General features: G+C 42.7%; 1 protein-coding gene across 5 annotated transcripts; it reads left to right on the top strand.

The window, feature by feature from the left end:
* The first annotated feature begins 203 nt into the window (after positions 1-203).
* On the top strand, positions 204-21,719 carry LOC105281092 (microtubule-associated protein futsch). Of its 5 annotated transcripts, none has more exons than XM_011342071.3 (14): positions 204-593; positions 6,631-6,743; positions 6,951-7,150; positions 7,408-7,878; positions 8,018-8,525; positions 8,616-9,741; positions 9,843-10,184; positions 10,273-10,646; positions 10,744-11,034; positions 11,231-11,266; positions 11,876-12,045; positions 15,696-19,395; positions 19,635-20,258; positions 20,511-21,719. In XM_011342071.3, exons 2-14 carry the CDS (start codon positions 6,646-6,648, stop codon positions 20,599-20,601), a joined length of 8,031 nt encoding a protein of 2,676 aa, XP_011340373.1. In that variant the 5' UTR covers positions 204-593; positions 6,631-6,645; the 3' UTR covers positions 20,602-21,719. The 5 variants fall into 5 exon arrangements, with proteins under 5 accessions (XP_011340373.1, XP_011340376.1, XP_011340378.1 ...); XM_011342074.3 differs by having other exon boundaries at positions 10,762-11,034; XM_011342076.3 differs by having other exon boundaries at positions 10,047-10,184.
* Positions 21,720-21,758: the final 39 nt, after the last annotated feature.

Below are 21,758 nucleotides of genomic sequence, written 5' to 3' on the forward strand. Positions count from 1 at the left end.
CATATATAATACAAGGAGTCATATTTCTCATTAGGTTCATTTTCATGTAAAAAAGGAGCCAATGGGAGATGTAGTCTAAAATTAACTATTCCATTTGACCACTCAAATCTCCTCGTCCGACCGACAGCCTAGCCTATCAGAATGTGTATTCGTCGTGTGGTTCGCTCTTGATTGGTGGCGCTATGCGATCCCCACGTTAGTACTGCTGGTGAACATTGGTAGTGCAGCGCCAGCATCGAGGCGGTCTGAGCGTTCGCTCGTTCCCGGCGTTCACATCCAAAATTAGTAAATAAAGACGATGGCAGCGTTTGAGGTGTGCGCCGTGTCGTCGTCCCACGGACGGTGCTCGACAAAATGAAGTGGAAACGTGCCGTGCGCGCCGCGATCGTCCAGGAAAACACGAAGAACGTCGCCGTGTGACCGGCACAGGCGACGAACTGCAGGTTCGCTCCGGAGTGTGTAAGAAATTACGGTGCGGTCACGATCTCTGGTGAACAGTACTTCCTCGGGACCGCGAGGACGAACGGACGGACGAACGGGAAAAGAGGAAAAGAGCAAGAAGATAATCCGCGCTCCAGAGTTCACACCGTAAGGTACAAATTCCTGCTATTTTTAGCCGGTCTGTCGCCGCCGCGGTCGGCGCGACCGTGTGTGCGTACGTGCGCGTCTTCTTCGGTGATTCCCATTCAGAGCCTTCCGTCGTCGCCGTAGGCGACGATGTCCACGATGGATTATTGTTCGTTGCGCTCGAGGAATTTGGGAGAAAAGGGGAGTGAAAGATCCAGACGGAATGACATCCTCGGGATGTTGCTAGAAAGAATTTGCGATGATTACGCTACATGTGTCAAGTCGAAATTATTAGAAGTCGTCGGAGTAAACAAGGAAAATTAAGAACGATCGAAGAATTTCTCTTCAAGGCAGAATTCCGCGGCGCAGAACAGCTACGGAGCTGTCAAGGCAATTTCTGTTGTCTTATACTTTCTCTTTTTTATCTTCCTTAATTCAGGATATGTAAATAAGGCTCGTGTAAAAACATAGAAAGCATAGGAGCATGAATCTTGAAGGAATAGACTACAACGTCGCTTCTTTTACAATAATGAATTTAAATAATATATTTAAATAATATATATCAAAATTATATATATACCACTCTTGATGTATCTTACATGCGTGCGTCACGTAAAATTATTGACAGTTCCATCAACAATTAAGGAACATCGATAAATATTATTTCATGTAATACATTGTTGATCGCTCGTACACTCTCGCAAGAGTTCTCGATCTCTCGCTATCGTGGGCGTCGCACGATTACCCAACGATAAAAGAGGAGCGCGTTCACCATTGTCGGGAGACATTCACGAATATGTATACAGAAATACGTATTTATCGTGCACACACACACACCATGTGCGTAATCACAAGTTGGAAAACGCACGAACTTTCCGCTGGCCGTTAACAGACGCTTATCGGAAAGGATTCTTGCGAGGTATCAGGACGCTATTTTCGTCGGCAGGAACCTACATACCGTGCGGCACACACATATATATGCGTGTATGTGCGAATATTGCCGCACATGTCGACACACACGCACATGTATATACACACAGATGCAAGTTTCATTTGACCTAATTGACAGGCAGATTCTTTAAGTGGTTCCTCCGCTCTCGCGCACCTCGCGAAAGCCACGGGGGTGTCTGACGTTTCTTACGTGCGTGATATATGGGGTGTCCGCTGCTACCGGGTCACACGTGTACGCGGATTCAGGCATGATGACCGAGGAAACTTGGAAAATCGGCCACCAAACACGTTTATCAGCAATCCAAACCGATCTTTAGCGTGCCAAGGATAACTCTACCAAACAATTTCTTAAAAACTACAATTTAAAGTTATAATAAATTTGACTGATCAACAATAATCGATTCTTCGTTATAGAGATTCCTTGTATGGAACGTATCTCGATCATCTTGTCGTTGACTATGTGAAAACTTCTCATCTTGAGTCTCTTTAGCTTGATTGCAGTCTCTTTCCGCACGTCTCTTCTTATTTGTTTCTTCTTGAGACTGGATGTATTTATTTCGTTTTAGGTTGCGAGAAAGTATAGCAACAGGACCTCTTGCTCGTCGTTGCAGCGCGTTTCAGTAAATCTGCCGTTACACTCGCGAGGGTACGGCACGAGTAGCGTGTCTCGGTGGCTGCATCTTGTAAATCCCGCCGTTTGGCGAATTCCGTAGTGGCCGAACATGGCAACAGCAGGAATAACGACACTTAATAATATCATGTGAATCACGACAGCGTCAATCGACGCGCGCCGTGATGTCACGGTTGTACATCCTTAAACACGTCACATTTTCGCATTCGGGAGACCGACCTTCGCTCGGAAAGACGGAGAGACCAAGAGAGAAAGGGGAGGTGGAAGAAGCATTGTGCTATTGACCGTGTTAATCGAACGGTAAATCCGTAGCGTTAGTCATCCCCGACGAAGTCGACAATTTTATTGGAAGGAATACTGGCACGCGTGAATCAGAATTCCACGATAATTGAATGTACACGACCTTATAAATGGATGGCGCAAATACACTCATTCAGAAGTCTTGCCGTCAGCTGATTACAACAATGCTCAGGCTCGTGTTGTTCACACTCATGTGTAAAAGGAACATATAGATGCAAGTAGAGAACATTCCGCGATAATTCAATTATTATCAGCAATGGAGGAAGTGGAATTAAAACATGTAAAGTAGTCACTTTCATTCAAAGTGTAAGGAGTAGATAAAACGCAAATATATTTCCGTAGAAACATCTCATTGCGGTTACTGCTCGAAGCGAGTCCTAGATAGCGAGGAAGATGATGATTTATGGTCAATTTTTCCACGAGGAATGACCTGGATACGGGAAAATGATTAGAAAGCGATGATGAGATCACCGCGTACGAAGAGATGGCAGTCATTAGGACGTCAGTTCTCCGTGGTTCCCGCCGGAGGCTGCCGCCTGCCTACGCGGTTCTACGCGCCCGCTAAAAATACCGTAACGCAGCAAGCAAGCGAGCGAACAAGCGACCGACCGACCGACCGACCGACCAACCAACCAACCGATCGAGAGTGTATCGAGAGCGGAGCGGCAACTTCGTACGCGCACGTGTGCCTCATCGTCGTGAGTTATCCACCGCTGCCAATTGACGGACGCAAATAATTACTTTCACCTTTAGCATCCAAACAGGATCTTCTTCCGTTCTTCGTCCCACACTCTCGTGTGCGTCATCATCATCATCATCATTGCCACGTCGTGTCTATATCTGCTGAACACGCCGATGTCACGAAAAATAACTCGCCACCGCTAATCGGACGACCGTCGTCGAGCGCACACCCCCTCAAACGGATGATCGGATTAGCGTCAATGTTAAATTATAAAACACCGCTGAACAGCTTCGAGGACGTTTGAAAAATTGCTTCGAAGAAATCTTTATCATATCTTGTGCAAGATTAAGAATCAAAACACATTGATTTGTGTATATAGATATTAATGGAAAAAAGATAAAGCAAAGGCTTTGCTTTGTTCCAATCCTTTTTTATTCTTTCTGAGACTGTCGTGAAGAGACTTTGACGGAGTTGTAGTTTTGCGCTCAGCACAGCCGTATTATTTCTGATTTCAAGTCAGATTAATCTAGCTTTGATTCGAGGGTCTCTAGTTCGCTTTATCGGCAAACGTCAATAACATTTTTCCGTCGCAATTTGCGGATGTAGCACAGCAATGTAATTTCTCTTTTGAGACCACCGGCGCGTTATCCGGAATGAAACGGCCGCCTACGTGACAACGTTCGTTTACGTAAAAGGCATCGCCACCTGCAGTGTTTCCTCAGAATGCGATCTTCCACGGTCACTTTCCCAAGAACTCATCGACGCGGTTCTCGCTTAGGATGGAAATAAAATCGTTCACCGTCTGCCGCTCGTTTTCACCACAATTCCGTGAGATTCACTTTAACGAGCAAGTTTGGACAGAGTCTCTGGTTGCCGCTGGCAACCAGAGAGCGGGAACGCTCGGCCGACTTGGGAGATACGACGGAGGAAATTACTCGCGGGTGTGAATGCAACAAGTTCTGAAATATGCAGACGACATCGCGTTATGTCTACGCCGGAACACATCCCGCTCTCGCACTCAATGCGCGAACCACAAAGAAGTTCGCCTTGAATCGTTTGAAAGCGCAATATTCGTGTCCCATTCACCGGGTGTCCCAGAAAAGCCGGGGGACAGCGACGTGATGTTCTTCATCATCGAATTCATGAGACACGAGATCTATCGAATTTTTTAGATTACACCTTTTCAACACGAGAATGGTGATAATGGAACGTATACATGACGTAAGACATGAATCATTTAACGTAATAGCGATAATGATAAATGAGAGATAAATGATGGTGAGAGATGCGCGTTATTTTAAAAACGAGCAATGAGAGACGTGCCATTAAAATGACAGTTTAACGAAGATGGTCGTATAAAATGCTTCAAGTGATAGACACGTGTGCTCAATAACGTGGAAGTCTCTCAAAATAAATATATGCCGAGAAATTCGTATATGTATAATAATAGTGAGACAGAAACGGTGACGTGCGCGTTCCCAAGGCAAATGGCCAACCTTGGACTCCTCTAGAAAATTCTGGTATTCATTTCGCGCATCTGACAGTAATAACAGCGCGTACAAAAGATCTCGCTCGAGCTGTTTGGTGCAATGCCATGTCACAAGAATGGATAGCGGAGGTGCATCGCATTTCTGCTTCTTCGCGAATATCTCATAAAGAGTGACTGATGCAGGAAAAAGCACAGGCAGGACCTTTTCGGAGGGCGGTTGTCGTTAGTCGCATGTCGGGATGACGCATCCGCGTCGGGGCGCCTGAACTTAAGCGCGGGCGCCGCACTTAAGTCAGCCGTTATCCATATTGCGGTGCATTAATAGCCGGGCGACGGGCTATCGTCGTGTCGGGTGAGGGCCGCAGGGTCGTCCCAGGGGAGCTTAGAAGAGGCTGTTCGAGTGGAGAATTATTTTCTTTCGGTCAGACCTTGGCTAGGCGCAACGACGCCGCCGCGCCGTCCAGACACGATCCACGTCGGTGCATAGAATGCACTGCACGCCAATATCGTCAATTATACAAGCTCCCTGAAATACTCGAATCAACATGCGGATGTATTCTTCGCTCGACTCGGAGTTGACTGTTTCTTTAGGAAAAACTACTCGTTTCTTTAACGCCAAATTTGTATAAAATTAATGATTAATTTCACTTTATTAATCAATTCAAATACATGCTTAATAATGAATTTTATTAAATAATTAATGAAGTTCATTATTTTGTCTTAAAGTTCTTAAAGTTTAACTTGTGATGAAGTTTGATCAATTTTGTGATCACCTTTAGTTGCTAGCAACATGAAAACTGACTCTCGATATTTCGGGGGAGTAAAGATAGACTACGAATCGGTCAATGGATACGTCTGGCAAGATTTATCCTAGCATTTTAGAGACACAACGTACGTTAGTGTTGGTGATTTATTCTGTCGCCGAACGAGCTGTCGTGCTTTGACGAAATCGTGGCGTAATTTATGCGCCACGAGGCGCTTAGCTATTTCGGCAATGAAAAATTCTTGCAAGAGACAACGAGATTCGGCCGAAGTTGGCGCGGCACGCGGTCGTTTGTACTGTCCGGTAATAATCATGCCTCATTAATCGCTAGAGAATGAGATTAATAGCCGTTTCCGAGCTAAAGTATATACTAAAAATACTAAAAAGATACACTAAAAAGATGATTACTAAGCCTGATACATTTTACGAAGCTCGAAAGTGCTGGATGTTTCCATGAAGAATTTACTTGAAGAATTTAGGAAATTAGCGACGAAGAGTCTCTGGTGCGTACAGGGACGACAAGAAGACGATGCAGAGGAGAAATCTACCGACGACGGGTCGGCAGCGTACACTGGCGTCTCGACGCCCGAAATAAACTCGCCGCATTCTGCTTCTCTCTCTTTCTGTCTTCCTTCCATCTCAAATCCTTTCGTTCTCGCCTTCTTCATCTTCTAATGTAAGGCTCGAATGGCTATAGCTACTTTCTGCTGCTGTCATCCTCGTTTACGAGAGAGTAGGAACGTACGCGCCGGCAGTTCCGCCTGGGAGACAGGAAGTGACTAAAAAAAGAGCAGTGAAGAAAGGTGTGTGTGTGAGAGAGAGAGCGAGAGAGAAAGAGAGAAAGGAAGAGAAAAAAAGAAAAATCGTGCCGCAATAACATCGGCGTTTCGAAACTTGGCAGAGTGAAATTAAAATGAAATTGTTATCGTCGAAAACATCAAACGGATTTTATTCCAGAATCGTTTTTAATTTTTAATTTGAGCACGAGAAGTAGAACAATCTTTCTGAAAAAAATCATTGCTTTAAATAAAGTAATAATGTGTTACGAACATTTATATATGAGTTTTAACAATATACTAAAATAATAAAAAATAATAAAAAAATTATAAAGTAATATATATCAAAGTACGATTTATGAGCTTGGCTGATAAAGATTCAGAATTATTCTCGTTAATGATAATATAAAAGAATATCCCTTCTTTATATCGTAATATTTGAAATTATCATTTATTTCTTTTTCCTTTTAGATAGACGTAGGCAAAATGGTTGTCGGAGAAGCAAGTATACATAATATAATGGGAGGGATGGAGAGCACGGGTGGCGTACGCCTTCATAATCACAAGCGGAAACTGAAACAAAGGTATGTAAATCAATAGTAGTCGATTTATCGAATCGTGTAATCAGCTTTTCTGTCTGTAAAGATTTTATGTGGCTTCAGTGAGAAAAGCAGATAAATCCCAGTCCAATTGGCTCCAATAAAATTGTTCCAATTTGCAATTAAATTGCTAACTTGCATTTGTTAAATTTTTCGCAATTTAATTTTTTATCAGGATTTTTTGTCTTTCAGATTCGACATCATAAAGAAATTAGGACAAGGTACCTACGGTAAAGTGCAATTAGGAATAAACAAGGAAACTGGTCAGGAGGTGGCGATAAAAACAATCAAAAAATGCAAAATAGAAACGGAAGCGGATCTGATCAGAATACGAAGGGAAATACAAATTATGTCGAGCGTTCAACACCCGAACATCATTCACATTTACGAGGGTAAAATTTGTGATTTAATAATTTGCATGAGACACAAATAAAAATAAACTACATCACGTTTTTTAGTAAACTAGCAAATCTTAATCAATAAAACTCTTTTTCGTTATCTACATAACGTTGTTCCAAACTGGCTTATAAGAAAAAATATTGATTAAATGATAGCTTGTATCAATTAATGCTGATAAAATTGTTTGTGTGTCTTCTTTCAACTTCGCATAGACCATAGAGATATTTGAGAAACAATCATTACTTTACAGTGTTCGAAAACAGAGAAAAAATGGTGCTAGTGATGGAATACGCAGCAGGGGGCGAGCTATACGACTACCTAAGTGAACGCAAGGTCCTGAGTGAACAGGAAGCCCGGAGAATATTTCGACAGATCGCAACCGCCGTTTTCTATTGTCACAAACACAAGATCTGTCACAGAGACCTGAAGCTTGAGAATATTCTATTGGATCAAGTCGGAAATGCCAAGATAGCTGATTTCGGTCTGTCGAATGTCTTCGACGAGCAACGATTGTTGAATACGTTCTGCGGTAGCCCGTTGTACGCGAGTCCAGAGATAGTGAAAGGAACTCCGTATCACGGGCCGGAAGTGGACTGCTGGAGTCTGGGCGTTCTGCTGTACACATTGGTCTACGGTGCTATGCCTTTCGACGGGTCCAACTTTAAACGACTAGTCAAACAGATCTCACAGTCCGATTACTTTGAGCCCAAAAAGCCATCTCGTGAGTACATCAGCATTGATGCGCGTTTTGCTTTAAAAAAGAAAACAAAAAACACAAAATAAATTGGAATTAATAATTACATCGTAGAGTTAATTTCATTTTGAAGTGGCGTTCTCGTCAATTCTATCTTTTGTTTCAGCTGCCTCGCCGCTTATAAAGGACATGCTCACGGTGTGTCCTCGCAGACGTGCTGATATTGAGAAAATCTGCACTCATTGGTGGGTGAATGAAGGTTACGAGCAGAATTGTCTCGATATAGCCGAGGAGCTAGCAGATCAGACTCCTGTCCGATTGGATTTGCTTCTGTCATTGGTGCCGCAGTCAGCCAGTGCTGAGAAACTATTAGTCGGCGATCAGCAGGCTGGCGGAGATGTCACGAACAGTATGTCTTCCGAAACTCTCGTGCCCACCAGGTGCCACTCGGTCGGCAGTTTGATGGAACTTGATCAGAATAGCTCCGACAGAAGGATAAGAGAATTACTCGAGGACGAACCGAGGTCTTCCGCGGCCGGCGACGCCAAGAGAAAGCTGGAGACAACGCCATCGATGGATGAGACTGCTGCAGCGTACGTAAAGAGGAAAGACAAGTCCAGAAGAAAAGAGAGATCAGACGAGAGAGAACCTAGAGCATACAGATCTTCGTCAAGGTAGATAATAGACAATTGTTCCAAAATTATTTTTTTAATACTAAGATTTGATGTAAACGCGGTTAGATCTAACATTGAGAAATGTTTCAGACATCATTCGGCTCCGATTCCAAATGCAATATCGGAGGAGGCGATGGAGGTGGAGCCTGCAGCCATTGTAACTGTTCCTATAAGTAAGACTGTTGATTTTGATAAAGTTGAAGGTGCCGCAGCTTGTTTAGAGCTGATTGAAGAATCAAAAGAAAGATCGCCAAGTAAAGAAAGGAGCAAAACTCCGTTAGTAAACGAGCATGAGCCTTCGCGCGAGCCCACTGAGAATGTTCAACAGATTTACAGTAAATACGGGAAATCGCAGGATTTACATGAAAAGGCCAGCAACAAAGAAGACAAGTCTCAACAAAAGTACATTAAATCTCCTAGCCAAAGTTTATACGATAACGTAGGTGCTGCTTCAGAGAGTCCAAACAAAACAACGAATGAGACAGCGTCTAGCAAAAAGTCAGAAGCTTCCGAATCAAAAGTGCCAAATGAACATGACGCGAGTGTTAGAAACGAGGCGTACTTATCGCAAGATATGCAGCAAATGGAACCAACGGAGAGCGACTTCAAGAAGCTGAGAGAGAAGGCGCTCTCGTTGGATTCCGAGCTGTCGAATGAAGTGGCAAGCGCGCCTGCCAAACCTGTCGAGAGACGACGTTCGAAGATATTCGAGACTGCCGAGAAGTTTAATCAACTGGCTTCCACCACGGAGAGCGAGAAACCTAAAAAGATATTTATTCCCGGTGTGAATGTGGGAGGTGCAAAGCGAGCCTTCGAACGAAAGGCCAGTCTCTCATCGATAACCACGCCACCACCCTCGAAAGCCAATGCGTCCAAAGTTATCATCGATGTGCCAACTGATAAGAAAACCGAAAAGGATGAACAGAAACCGACTACTGGAGATCAAGAGGTTGCAGCTGCCGAGGAGAAACCGGATAAGCGAGATGAGGCGAAGAAACGTGCTGTCGATATCATCAGCGGTGCGATCGGTAAACCTCCGGTGCAGAAGAAACTGAATGGCTCACCACCGACCTCACCTCAGACTCCGGATCCGAAAAAGCTTGGATTGAAGATACAAGTCGCACCGAATGACGTACGGTCGGCCACGGTGTCGGTCTCGACGCCGATCGAGACGAAATTCGCCTCTGACGGCAAGTCAGCGGCACCGGAAGCAAGTGTGAGTAGAAAAATAAATTATATAGCGTACTCCCCATCGATTAACCACACGTTCGGTTTGCATTTGGTTTGTTTCCGTCTCCTTTATTTTTTTTTTAATAGATAACTAGCACACCCGACACAGCTGGTACCGAAAATTCGCAATCGGAGGAACCTAAGATGTCCAGTAAAATGGAAATAACGTTAAAGAGCGCAACGTTGCCTAGACGAAAAACGAGCAAAGCGGAAATAACGTTGTCCGGAGTGAAACCACCAGAAACCATAGCATTTAAGTCCGAGGTAGAAGCTAAGATCGATGCTTTTCAGCCGCAGAAACTGCGTACACAGAGATCGGAGGTAGCGTTTCCGGTTGCCGCTGCGATGCCTCATGCAAACAGGAGTTCAAGCTTGGAACCGGAAGGCAGATCTAAGGCTGCACCGCGAGAGAGAATTATACCCATTCAGGTATAAAGAATCCATTTATTCCTCTAACACTTTTGGCTGTTGTAATTCTTAATTAACAAACCGAATGTTTCTCTCGCAAAACTCGTAGGTGGAAACGGGAGCCGAGCAAATCCAACACTCGCCTACTCCGCCGTCTAAACCGCCGATGTCTCAGAGAACAATGTCACAGCGATCGGGCTCCCTGTCTCGTCAATCCACCGCTGATTCCGACACGGACAGCGCTCTGGGCTCGACCGTCGGACCGGAACCGATCAGGAAAAGTCCCAGAGAATATATTATTCCTATCGCGGTGGAAGGTGGCGGTTATGTTACACCCAGATCTGGTAGTTTGGAGCCGGAAAGCAAAACCAGCACACCGACCAGCACGAATCCGCCGAGGTCGCGCTTTGGTAGACCGAGAAGAATGAGCTCCCTTTTATCGGACGCTAGCGAGGACGAGTCACCCTTCTCTTCGTTGCATGGGTAGGTAACACAATTTTTCGCCTGCTCGCACGCTTCGCATAGACGATCCAAATTTGAAGTAGATCTATCTTCTAAATCGCAATCTTTTTTCTGATAGCGACGATCTGTTGCAAAGGCACATGCATCGGTTGAGAAGTTCGCGGCCATCCAGACAGTCGTCCGAGCACGCTGACAGCTTATCGTCCGGCGAGGACGATGACGACGATGGCTTCGAATTACTGACAGCCGAGAACCTGTTCTCGACATTGTTGTCGCGAGTACGAAGCCTGACGCAGCGGCTCAATGTTGACGACAATCGATCCAGCGGTTTCCCAAGCAGTAGATTGTTCAGCAGACTCGGCTCTCAGCCGTCGCAAGCATTCTGGGGTCTTAACAAGCCACTGTCCAGGTGAATATGCGGATATTCATCCTCGTTCGCTCGTAAAAATATCCTGATTTACTTCCACTTGGAATTAACAGATGCATTAAAAAGCGAGAGTTAATGCTGAGATCTCCGCAACATATCTATTAATGACTGATCTGTTATTTAAGAGTCTTTAACTGTAACTGGTGATGGATGATGGTTTTGTGCTTGTTTGTGCAAGCTACGAGAGCTATGTTGAAACACGGATCGTGACTACGTGAGTCCAATTGTTCAGAAAGAAATTATAATAATACGTAGTGTACGCGCCTGTTAGCCGAGATACAAGTAGTAGGAACCGTCACACGCGCGGCCGTTTAGTAAAACAAAAGAATACAGAAATTGCAGTTGGACACACGCTACGACGCAGGTTAAAAACTAGACTGCATATCTGTCTCTCTCTCTCTCTCTCTCTCTATATATATATATATATATATATATATATATGTATATATATTTACGTGTACATGTTTTGTGTCAACCTAATTTCGCCCACATTAACCACGATGTGCCACATCAGACACATGAGAGTAGTGTACACGTTGTGAAACTCTAAACAAGCCCGAAATACTTGCGATCAATCCGCATAGGCTGACACCCTTTGCTTCTTGCCAACATCTCTCTTGCCAGTACTGATTTCGCCTTCATAGACTTATTTTGCACTCCCTCTTTTGTCGCCGGAGATTCCATATTGAATGTGAATATCTTTCTTTCTCTCGCTCTCTTCCTTTTATCATATGTTTCAAGCACATACCCGCATCAAACATATAGTTAATGTACCTGCATACATGAGTATATATATATATCTTGCCTTCCTTTGTGCGTACAGGCGACTCTCGGAATCGCAATTCAAACATTCTCTAAGCCGCGACGCGGACGTATTTTCGAAGAGAGACTCCGCCAGCACTTCCAATCCTGGAACTCCGAATAGCCCCGGATCGTACAGTACCCCGTCCAGAGACAGCGTCTTTGAAATCGGGAGCAACACATTGCCAAGAGGTAAGAGAGTGCAGTACGGCCATTCTACAGTTTACCGTGGCACCTTGCACGAGAGATCGTAGAGTAAATCCGTACACGTATGTGATAAAGTTTGGTAATAAAGTTGGTTGTTTAAAAACAAACCAGAGGATCTCTACCGCGTTTGAAAGTGATCTGCGATCGTTATCGATCAAGGTCCACTGCAAATTGTATACACGAATATTTAATGTCGTAGAATGTTGACTCGCGTCTTCGCAGAAGCTCAAGTTTCCACGACCTTTTATCGGTAATTTAATCTATCTTTTATTTTGACATATTCTTATATCATTGCAAATAATGTTGATTGGAAATATATAAGATAGTTGCAAAGGAGCTTCTGTTAAATCGTGGTCATCATGCTATTTTGTCACTGGTTAAAATTATTAGCCTTGTGAGAAAATGCTGGATGGTATTCAGTATGCATCTCCTAGTACCTAGCTGTTGTCGAGTCGTTGATAGACAGAGCACACCTTTTTGTTTATTTTTACCTATTGTTTCTCTTTTTTTTACTTGTTACTTTCTTTCCAATAAGTTATTTTTTTGATTTCTTGCCTGACGATGTTTTGCAACTTTTTGGTACTAACATACTTTAGATTAATTATACGGTTCATGTTTGGCACAGATGGGTATGTATTTGGAGCAGATATTTTTTTTTAGTCCAGATTTTATAAACTCGGATATTCTCAATTTGTATCAATTAAATGAAACTATGCGAAATGCGAAGTTTTTTAAAATAATTAATTACTGGCGCTAGTAAATATAATATTAATTTTTAATAAAAGTAAAAGACTCTATATGTATGAGATACAACTTAAAAATCATTGGAGAAAGAATAAATTTTTTACAATTATTGTTTTAGATCCTGCATTCTCAGAAGCATGTTTGCACGATCCGTTCCTTTGAGACAACCTACCTACCTAATCTTTATTTATTAATTTTTTTTATAATTAAACTCACTTTTGATGAGTTGTTAGTCATTCAAATATAAAAATTAGAAGTTTTTTTGTAATGCGACGTTTGTGGATTAATATTATTTTTAATACAAAATAGACATACGTTTGAACATTAAAATAGCTAATAAAATAACAGTATATACAATTTGTTCCTAAGTAAAATAAAGAGACATAGTATAAATTGCAAGCTCACTTTGCCTGACATAGAACCTCGTAATATGCATAGTTGTTGCAATGCACTGCTGCTGTTGATTTCTATTATTATAACATTGTAGTAGCAGTTCCTTTTTTTATTTACGTAGTGTACACTAAATTTTGAAGCATGATTGCACACATATCCATATATATACAATATACAACAAGAGTCTTAGTTCCATTATCCAAGATAGAAATCCATATTTAATTCAAATTCATGCATTAATTTTACGTCTATCGTCGACTCTTCAATCAGTAATTAAAATAATTGTTTGTTAGCACTTTCGAATCAGAAATAAAAAATTTTCGGCATAATTGATTTGATTCACGTAACGACAGGGGCTTCTAAATCTTTTTATGTACTAATGAAAAAATTCTATCAAAAATGTACTAAAGTAGTCTTATATTTTATATTATATACATTTCATTTTGTTCCTAAAGATATAACAAAAATAGAGGCATACATGATTAAGGGAGAAAGATGAGAAAAGCAATATAACTGTTTCTTAAATTATGTAAATAAAATTGATACAAAAATGTAAAGAAGACCCTGTTATATATTGAGATTTCGATGGCATCGCATTCGGCCAGTAAGTTAGCAAACAATTATCGAAAATATGTACTCTAGAAAAATTCACAGTCGTTTTGTCATACGTTGATTGACGGTTTTATTGACGGTTGTTGCAGCGACCGTGCGAGTGACTCTACGTAGGCGGGCTGACGGTAATCCCCAGTAGACAAACCAAGTTAGGTACTAATATCTATATGCCTAGTTCAAAGTGAATGTGACGCCAAAGAAGTCACACGCAGTCTCATTATACCGAGAAACAAAAAAAAAAGAAATCTTTCGCCGTTCAGTCTTTCTCGAGCTTGTGTACTTCGTCAACCTACCTGATGTTACCGCATAAAGTCCATGATCGCAGCGATGCGCCCGGGACAAAACAGTACAATTTCCATCACGATGGGAAGACATTTGGACATTCGCATTCTCGTATTACGACGATTTAGTTGTACGCAACGTGCGATGCTCGGAAACAGTATACACTTCTAACACTTTTGTTACGTGCGTTTTGGATGATATCCAGACATCCTGTTCGCGAGTACCTATGAGCTTCGGGTTACCTTTGGTATGATTTATTCTCGAGTGTACACACCTGTGTAAATATATATTTACATAAAGTAATATAAAAATTAATTAATGAGAAAGTAAAAAGGTACTATATGCAGTGCACATTTAATGCGTATTGAAACGATGATGTGATTAACGAGGTGCATGTACCAATAGTTTTACGCAATCCAACCAATTGTGCTTGAAAGTTCTAACGTTCTAGCGAATGACAATTGTGTGATACAGCAATAGTTGTGCAAGCAGCGGAATAAATCATACCGAACCCGCTCGCGAAACTCGTTGATAGATAAGTTATTTGTTGCCATGTTTTAAAAACAAGAATAATTTTGTTATACGAGAGAGAATTTTCTATGTGGCACTGTTAGCGAAGTATTTGGAGAGAGAGAGAGAGAGAGAAAAAGAAAAAAGAAATTGTATACTTGCAAGCGGAAGCTAACCCTTGTCTGAGATGGCTGATATTTGTTGTGTTTTTAAGAGTTTAAATAACAGCGTTTTTATTACTTCACATTGTCTCCGCATGCTTTGATAATGCATATATATATACATATATATATATTTATATATATTGTATTTAATATTATCTCCACACACTGTGCATTACTTCTTGTCTTAAGTCTACTCATTTAACACATTGTGATTTAAGTGCGTATCAAGTGATATACATATATATATTTATTTTACGAGACGCGCGAATAATTTTAATATTATTACCGATTGTATCATTATTTGTTACTTGAAGTCTATATAATTGTTTCCCCCGAGTATGTAAGATGACCTCTTGCATGATTATTGTTAAATGAGTATACACACACCTATAATTTTCTGTATTAATATTTATATACATATAAAAAAAGGCAATACGTCTACACGATATTGCTGGTAACGTCGGTGTATACTTTCAAGCTGCTATATTGTTTATGTGTGATCTCCTTAAGATTAGTCCGAGAAATTTTCCACTATTCTAAGTCATCGATGTCAGGCAAAGTATAATAGTGAGAGCTTCAGCAACTTGAAATTTTACATCGACGCAACGCGCGTGCTTACAGCAGTTGTGCCGCATACTGTGCACGGAACCTTTTAAGAGATACTCGACGAAATTCGACAAAACTTTCAGGAAGAGAAACGTTTGATTTTATTTATTACATTTTTCGACCGATTTTATAAGAAAGATTTATGTATGCAGAAATAAAGGAGAGTGTATAAATACCGACATTATGGGAGTATTCTTATGCACGCATCCTGCAAAACAACAACAGCAACAACATCCAGCTGCTGTCCACGCACACGCAGAACACGCAAAACACGGACACACACGCATGCGGAATGTGCATAGACTCTGTCTCGATTGCTTTCAGATAAGGTAGAAGAAGTGCACGAAGGAGACGCGGAAGCGGAAACGGCGACAGGGCAAATTAGGAAGGAGGCGCAGGAATCGCTGGAGCAGAATTTCACTCCGAGCCTGGCACGCAGATTGAGCAGGCAGTTTATCGAGCAAACGCGACAACCGATACCGCGTTCGCCATCCGTACCGCGCGACAGCAACAGGCATCATCAACCATCGCCAACGCGCGAGACGCTCAGCCTGATAGGTTCGAGCGAGGTCGCGAAACGACACTCCACGTCTGCGACTTCCGATCAGACCGAGTACAGAGACAGATCGCTCGATCGAGGAATCAGGAGAGCTACCAGCCTGCTGGAGCCATCCAAGTACGACAGATCAGAACGACACTCGCCGCGAAGAAGTATCAGCTTGTTTGACGATGACGACGACGACAGGCTGCTTCCACCCCTGCCCAGGCACATAATGACACTTGGTCGAAAGTACAAGGAGTCGACTAGATCGAACGTCGGCAACGCGAGACGAGAGAACTTCCACGGTTACAGAACGGACAAGATCCAGGAGGAACCAGGCGATCTGGACATGTATTCGGGAGACTGCAAAGAAGATATGGACAATAATATCACGGAGAACGGCTCCATGTCGGAAGGTACATCGATATCTATCTGCAACTCGAAAACCAATCTGATGGACACGACTGCCACCACCTCGAGCGTATCAGCTAGATCTTGCGAGACGTCACCTACGGAGTCCTCGTCAAATCTGGGCGACTACGGTAAGTCGGTCTGCAAGGCCGACATCTCCAAGAGCTTCGAGAATCGACTATTGGCGGCGGAGAATCTGATCAAGGAGTCTAAGTTGAAAAACCTGACGCCGCAGCGGTTCAATCCGAATTTGAGCTGCAATTATAAGGACACAGATAAATGCGACAAGGAGGCGCTGATCACTAGCGATCCGTCGTTGGCCAACTCTGTCACGTCCAAAAGACGCAGTTGCATTCCAAGTCTGAGACTACGCTCGGGGTCATTGACTAGGGAGCCAAGTGCGAGCACGGATCGCAGAAAGTCCTTCGCTGGCGCACAGGATGCATCGGCTGGAGGCGCAAATCAAGAGCGGTCGATTCTGAGCAAGTTCTTCAGAAGTGGCAGCAGCAGCAAAGAGATTAAGGCAAAGGACAACAACAAAAGTCAGAAGCCGAAACAACATCGCATCTCGCGCTTTTTGCGGCCAGATTTCTTTGACACGCCGCGAGAGGAGAGCCAGTATGTGAAGGAGAAGGAAGCGCAGAAAGCGGCGGAGAACGAGCGTCGAAAGTCGCGGTTCATGAGACGAAAGAGCGAGAGCAAAGAGCGCAAGGAAGACACTGCGAAGGACGAGAAGATTTGTAAGGAGCAGAAGAATGAGATAAACGCGTTGCAGAAGGACAAGCTGGACAGTACCACCGGCTCCCCGACAGAGGACAAGTCTAAGAGCGAGGAAAAGGAGAAGACGAAGATCGTGCGACAAAGCTCGAAAAGCAGTTTTCTGCATTCGTTGGAGAAGAAGCTGGAGAGGCTGCGCTCGAATGATGAGTCGACGAGCACAATTGCGAAGCCGACAATGAACGGCAATGTTCCGGGCGATCGAAAGGAACGTGGAGCACGCGAGTGCTCGGCGCCACCCGTCGAGTGTCCGACTGTGGAATCAACTTTGACCGAGGTGAAGAGAACGCTGAGCGTGGAGGATCTGTCACTCAACAAGAGTACCAAGAGTTCACCATCAGCGAAGGCAAAGGTGACGTCGGTGCTGGGATTGTTCAAGACAAACGCAGACACGAAGCAAAACGCGAACGGTCGGTCGCAGAACGCGATCATGAGCAAGCTGAAGCGGAGTCCTCCGAAATGCGCAAAATCGATGGAGTCCCCTTTGGAGGAAGATGCGGCCGCGACAAGCAAAATTCCAACGAAATTCACTAGAACCGATAATAAGTCGGTGAAGAAGGTGCCGGAGAGTAAGAAATCGCCGCCTAAAGAGAAATCGAAGGAGAGAGAGTTAATCGTTAAGGAGAGGAAACCCATGGAGAGGCAATCGAGAGAATTCAAGAGAGCGCCAGAGAAATCGGACTCGTCATTCGCGGACAAAGCGAAGCAGGAGAAAACGGAGTCGCTGAGAAAATCATCGGATGATTCCGAATCTCTGCAAAAAGTCGTGGACAACAAGCAAGCGGAATCTATTGCTAATAACGAGGACAAGAAATTGGTAAAGACCAAGAAGAATATAAGTTCTCTGGACAAAAACGGATCTGTCACGAGAATCGACAAGGGCGCGGATGTTGATAAGAAGATTAAGAAACCGGTGATACCGAAGGAAGAAACGGATAAAGAAGAAATCAACGGTGCTAAGAAGAAAAGAATAGTACGTGTCGTGAAGAAAGTTGTGAAAAAATCATCCGACAGTTCCGAGAGCAAGTCTGAGGAAAAAGAGAAGTCGAGACCGTTAATGAAAAAGAAAATCGTGACGACGAGGAAGGAGAAGAGTCCCGAAGGCCCGACTGGCACGGCGCAAAATTCAGTTAAAGGAAATAATGTCGACAATCAAACTGCCACGAGATCATCGCATTTGAAGCAAACACAGCCGAATGTTCAAGAGATATCATCCGCGAAATCCAGCGATGCTGCTGAACCTTCCGTGCAAAACACAATTACAATGCCTAAACCTGATGCTGTACTGAATAGTTCGAATGCAAATGTATCAGCTGCGAATCTCTCGCAAACGGCTTCTGCCCTACAGAATACTTCGAGTCCTCAAAATTGCGCGAGTTCTGTAGTGCAAAATGTTTCAAACTCGATATTAGCAACTTCTGCGGCTTCCATAACTCAGAACGCTTCGAATTTTAATATCAATCAGGCTAAACCACCAGAACAACATCGGGCGAACAGAGCAAGTTTGAAACTTGATCTGTCCAAGATTCCGCAACACACGTTTAGACACGCGACGCCCAAAAGAGAGTCGCCCAAGTCCGAATCACCCAAGGCAAATTCCGCTGTATCTATCGGATCACCTAAGACGGACGCTCCTGCGGTGGAGAGCAGTTCCGACAAGCTGATGGATTGTCTGTCCAAGATGACGCACCACGCCAATATCACTGGTAACAAGATCATCATCGACAAGCCATTACGAGCAAAGGATGTCGCCGAGCTGAAGCGGGAAGTAACCGAGTGCGCGAAAATCATAGAAAATCATGTAGAATTGCAAAACGATTGTTCTACCTCACAAAACATCGACAAAGTCATCGATTCGGGTAAACCAATAGCTGATGAAAGATCAAAGGAAATTGCAATGAATCCTCCTAAAGAGACCAGCGAGGTAGTTAAAGAGCCGACCTTAGATGATTGCACCAGCGAGATGTTCTCGCCAGAGGAGCCAGAGAGTTTTGATTCCTGGTCAATCTGTTCGGCAGACTTGAACCACAATCGTAGTGATTTGCATTCGCCACAGTTGCACTCTCCCACGTCACCCTCTTATTCTCTCTTCATGCGCGGAGACAGCTCGGAATCGGTGATAGACCGAATACGAAGACGTAGTTTCTACTCGAGGTTTAACGACCGGAAGAGACCATCCTTGACAGCACCGCCACCGGGAATAAGCAGCGTGACTCTACCCAGGAGGTTCAGCTTCAACAGTTCCAGAGAAAGGGAGCGCAGCAGATTGTACAATTACGGAGTTCCCCGGACGAGGTAAATTAAAACTATTTTGTTTTCCATTTCTTTACATTTTCCTGATTTGCCGCTGTTAAATATATCATAATTTGTACATACATATCTTCATTTTTTTAAAACAATATATTGATTTACTAATCCATGCAATTTGTTCAAAAAAGTATAAGACAAAATAGAGGAAAATATCAAACTCTAAAATTTAAAGATTTCTAATTTTCAGTCAAAGAAATTTCTTATCGATCGCTTGTATTTTGTAGATCGGATAAAAGCTATTTGTACGGCGATGAGGTATCCTGTAGAAAGTCACCGGTGGATAGAGAGCGATATAGCGACACGTTGAACACCTCGTCGTACGGTCATCATAGTCCGGAGGCGAGATCCATCTTCGATCATTACGGCAACAGCGTGCCATCTACTTCGCACGATTCCCTAAGGAGATACGTGAGATCACCGACGCTGGATCTCGTCACTTCTCGCGCCAAGTATCACAGCTCCGATATCATCGCGGACAACGATCTCACCGGGTCGTATAAGAGTCCCTTGTCGAGATCGATGCTGAATGAAAGTATGACGGATTCTTACTGCGGTAGAAGCACGTCGTCTACCTTGCCGAGAAAGTTTGGCTCCACCGTTGGCAATCTGGAGCCGAAGAGCGTTGAGTACTACGAGGAGATCCTGTCGCCGAGCAATGCTGACTATCTGTCGCCGCGCGACACTTGTCGATCGCCATTGCTGGACGGTTACCTGAGTAGGTGCGAGAACGGATATCATCACAACGGTAATCTGGATTTGCCACAGTTTGATAAACAGAAGTCGTACACGAATAAGATGACAGATGTGGAGCTCGGTGAAGGGAACAGCAGACTTGGAGAACAGAAAAGGTATCCGCTAACTAATCAGTGAAAAGACTGACAGACAATCATTTATATAAAATTATTCCCTCTAACTATGAAATATATTATTAATAAAATTTTATTCTAATTATCTATCACATTTAAACTTTATGTTTAATTTTAATATCAACAAATCCATAATTTTACAGAATAAATTGCTGTCAGTTTTTTTCATTTACTTATTTTTCGTATGATTTGCGTAATAATATATTTAATAATTCTGAATTTGTTTCTTTTCAGAAACATAATGCGCCGCCTCAGTGAAACGAGGGATACACCCTCGACAACTGCGGATATTTTATCAAACCTGTCTGTTACCGAACAGGATTGATTGAAACAGAAAGTAATTTTATAAAGATAACATACCAAATGCGTCTTATTACTATAATGGTTTTATAATATGGATTTACAATATGAATCGCATTAAAATGTCTCGCGCTTCATTGTATTGATGATGAAATAATCGCGACGGCAATAAGGATAGAACAACACCGTTAAACGACACATGTTGTCATATTTTAGTATTTTCTTAAAGTTTCAGAATTACTATTTTAGGTTTTATAGTATACTTTCTTCCAAATCAAAAATTGTGCAATCTGAATATTATTTAAAATCGATTTTTTAAAAATTATGTTAAGTAAAGAGAGAAAGATTAATGATGAACGCGGAAGCAGAAGGAAATATTTCATCTATTTTCGATCGCACGAATTAGTGAGACAATCTACAGAATATCGTCAAACTTTTGTGATAGCAAACTATAATTGAAGTGTCATTTTTACTGTGTCGGACTGAGAGAATACTTTAGCTCCAATATTTATAGAAATATAAATATAAAGATTGGCAGCTATCGAGTAGTTTGTAGTTGTGGCAGAGGCAGCTGAAGGTACAAGGGAATCTCGCCTTGATGTCATTCGTTTTCATCGGTCTAACTCACGTTCGAAAGTGTCAACTGCTTTAACGAATTTCGATTGTGTGCACGTAGCTGTTTTTATTTTCTTCAGGAATGTATCAGAATAAATCGTCAATTTATTTTTTGCCATAATTGTGTTCATAGTGTGACACACGAATGAAAATGGTTTTTAGATATAGCTTTAAGGAAGTTGTCAGGTACATTGCCGACCACAGAGAAAAAACGCCTAACAGCGTCATCAATTAATTAGTTAACAAATCGCTGAGACGCAACGAACCGAAGCAACGTGATGTTTTAGGACGCAGTGCCAGAGACTAGTAGAAGAAAAAGCGATCAGCGCTTTAGTTCCTTATATGAGTATCGCCTTATATATTTATGAGAAAAATTGCTAGTTGGATCGATCAGGGATCACGAGAGAAAAACTGAAACAACGATGTTATAGGCCTGGAAACCTCTGACTGATCGGCCACGGTCTTCCGCTTGTTATGTATGTGTTTTCTATTGATATACATATTTTAAAATAAATATCAATACTTCAAGTAGTATCTCTTTACTTACATATTCCTTTTTGTTTCATG

The sequence above is a fragment of the Ooceraea biroi genome, chromosome 5 (genome assembly GCF_003672135.1).
Source record: "Ooceraea biroi isolate clonal line C1 chromosome 5, Obir_v5.4, whole genome shotgun sequence".
NCBI classification, from domain to species: domain Eukaryota; kingdom Metazoa; phylum Arthropoda; class Insecta; order Hymenoptera; family Formicidae; genus Ooceraea; species Ooceraea biroi.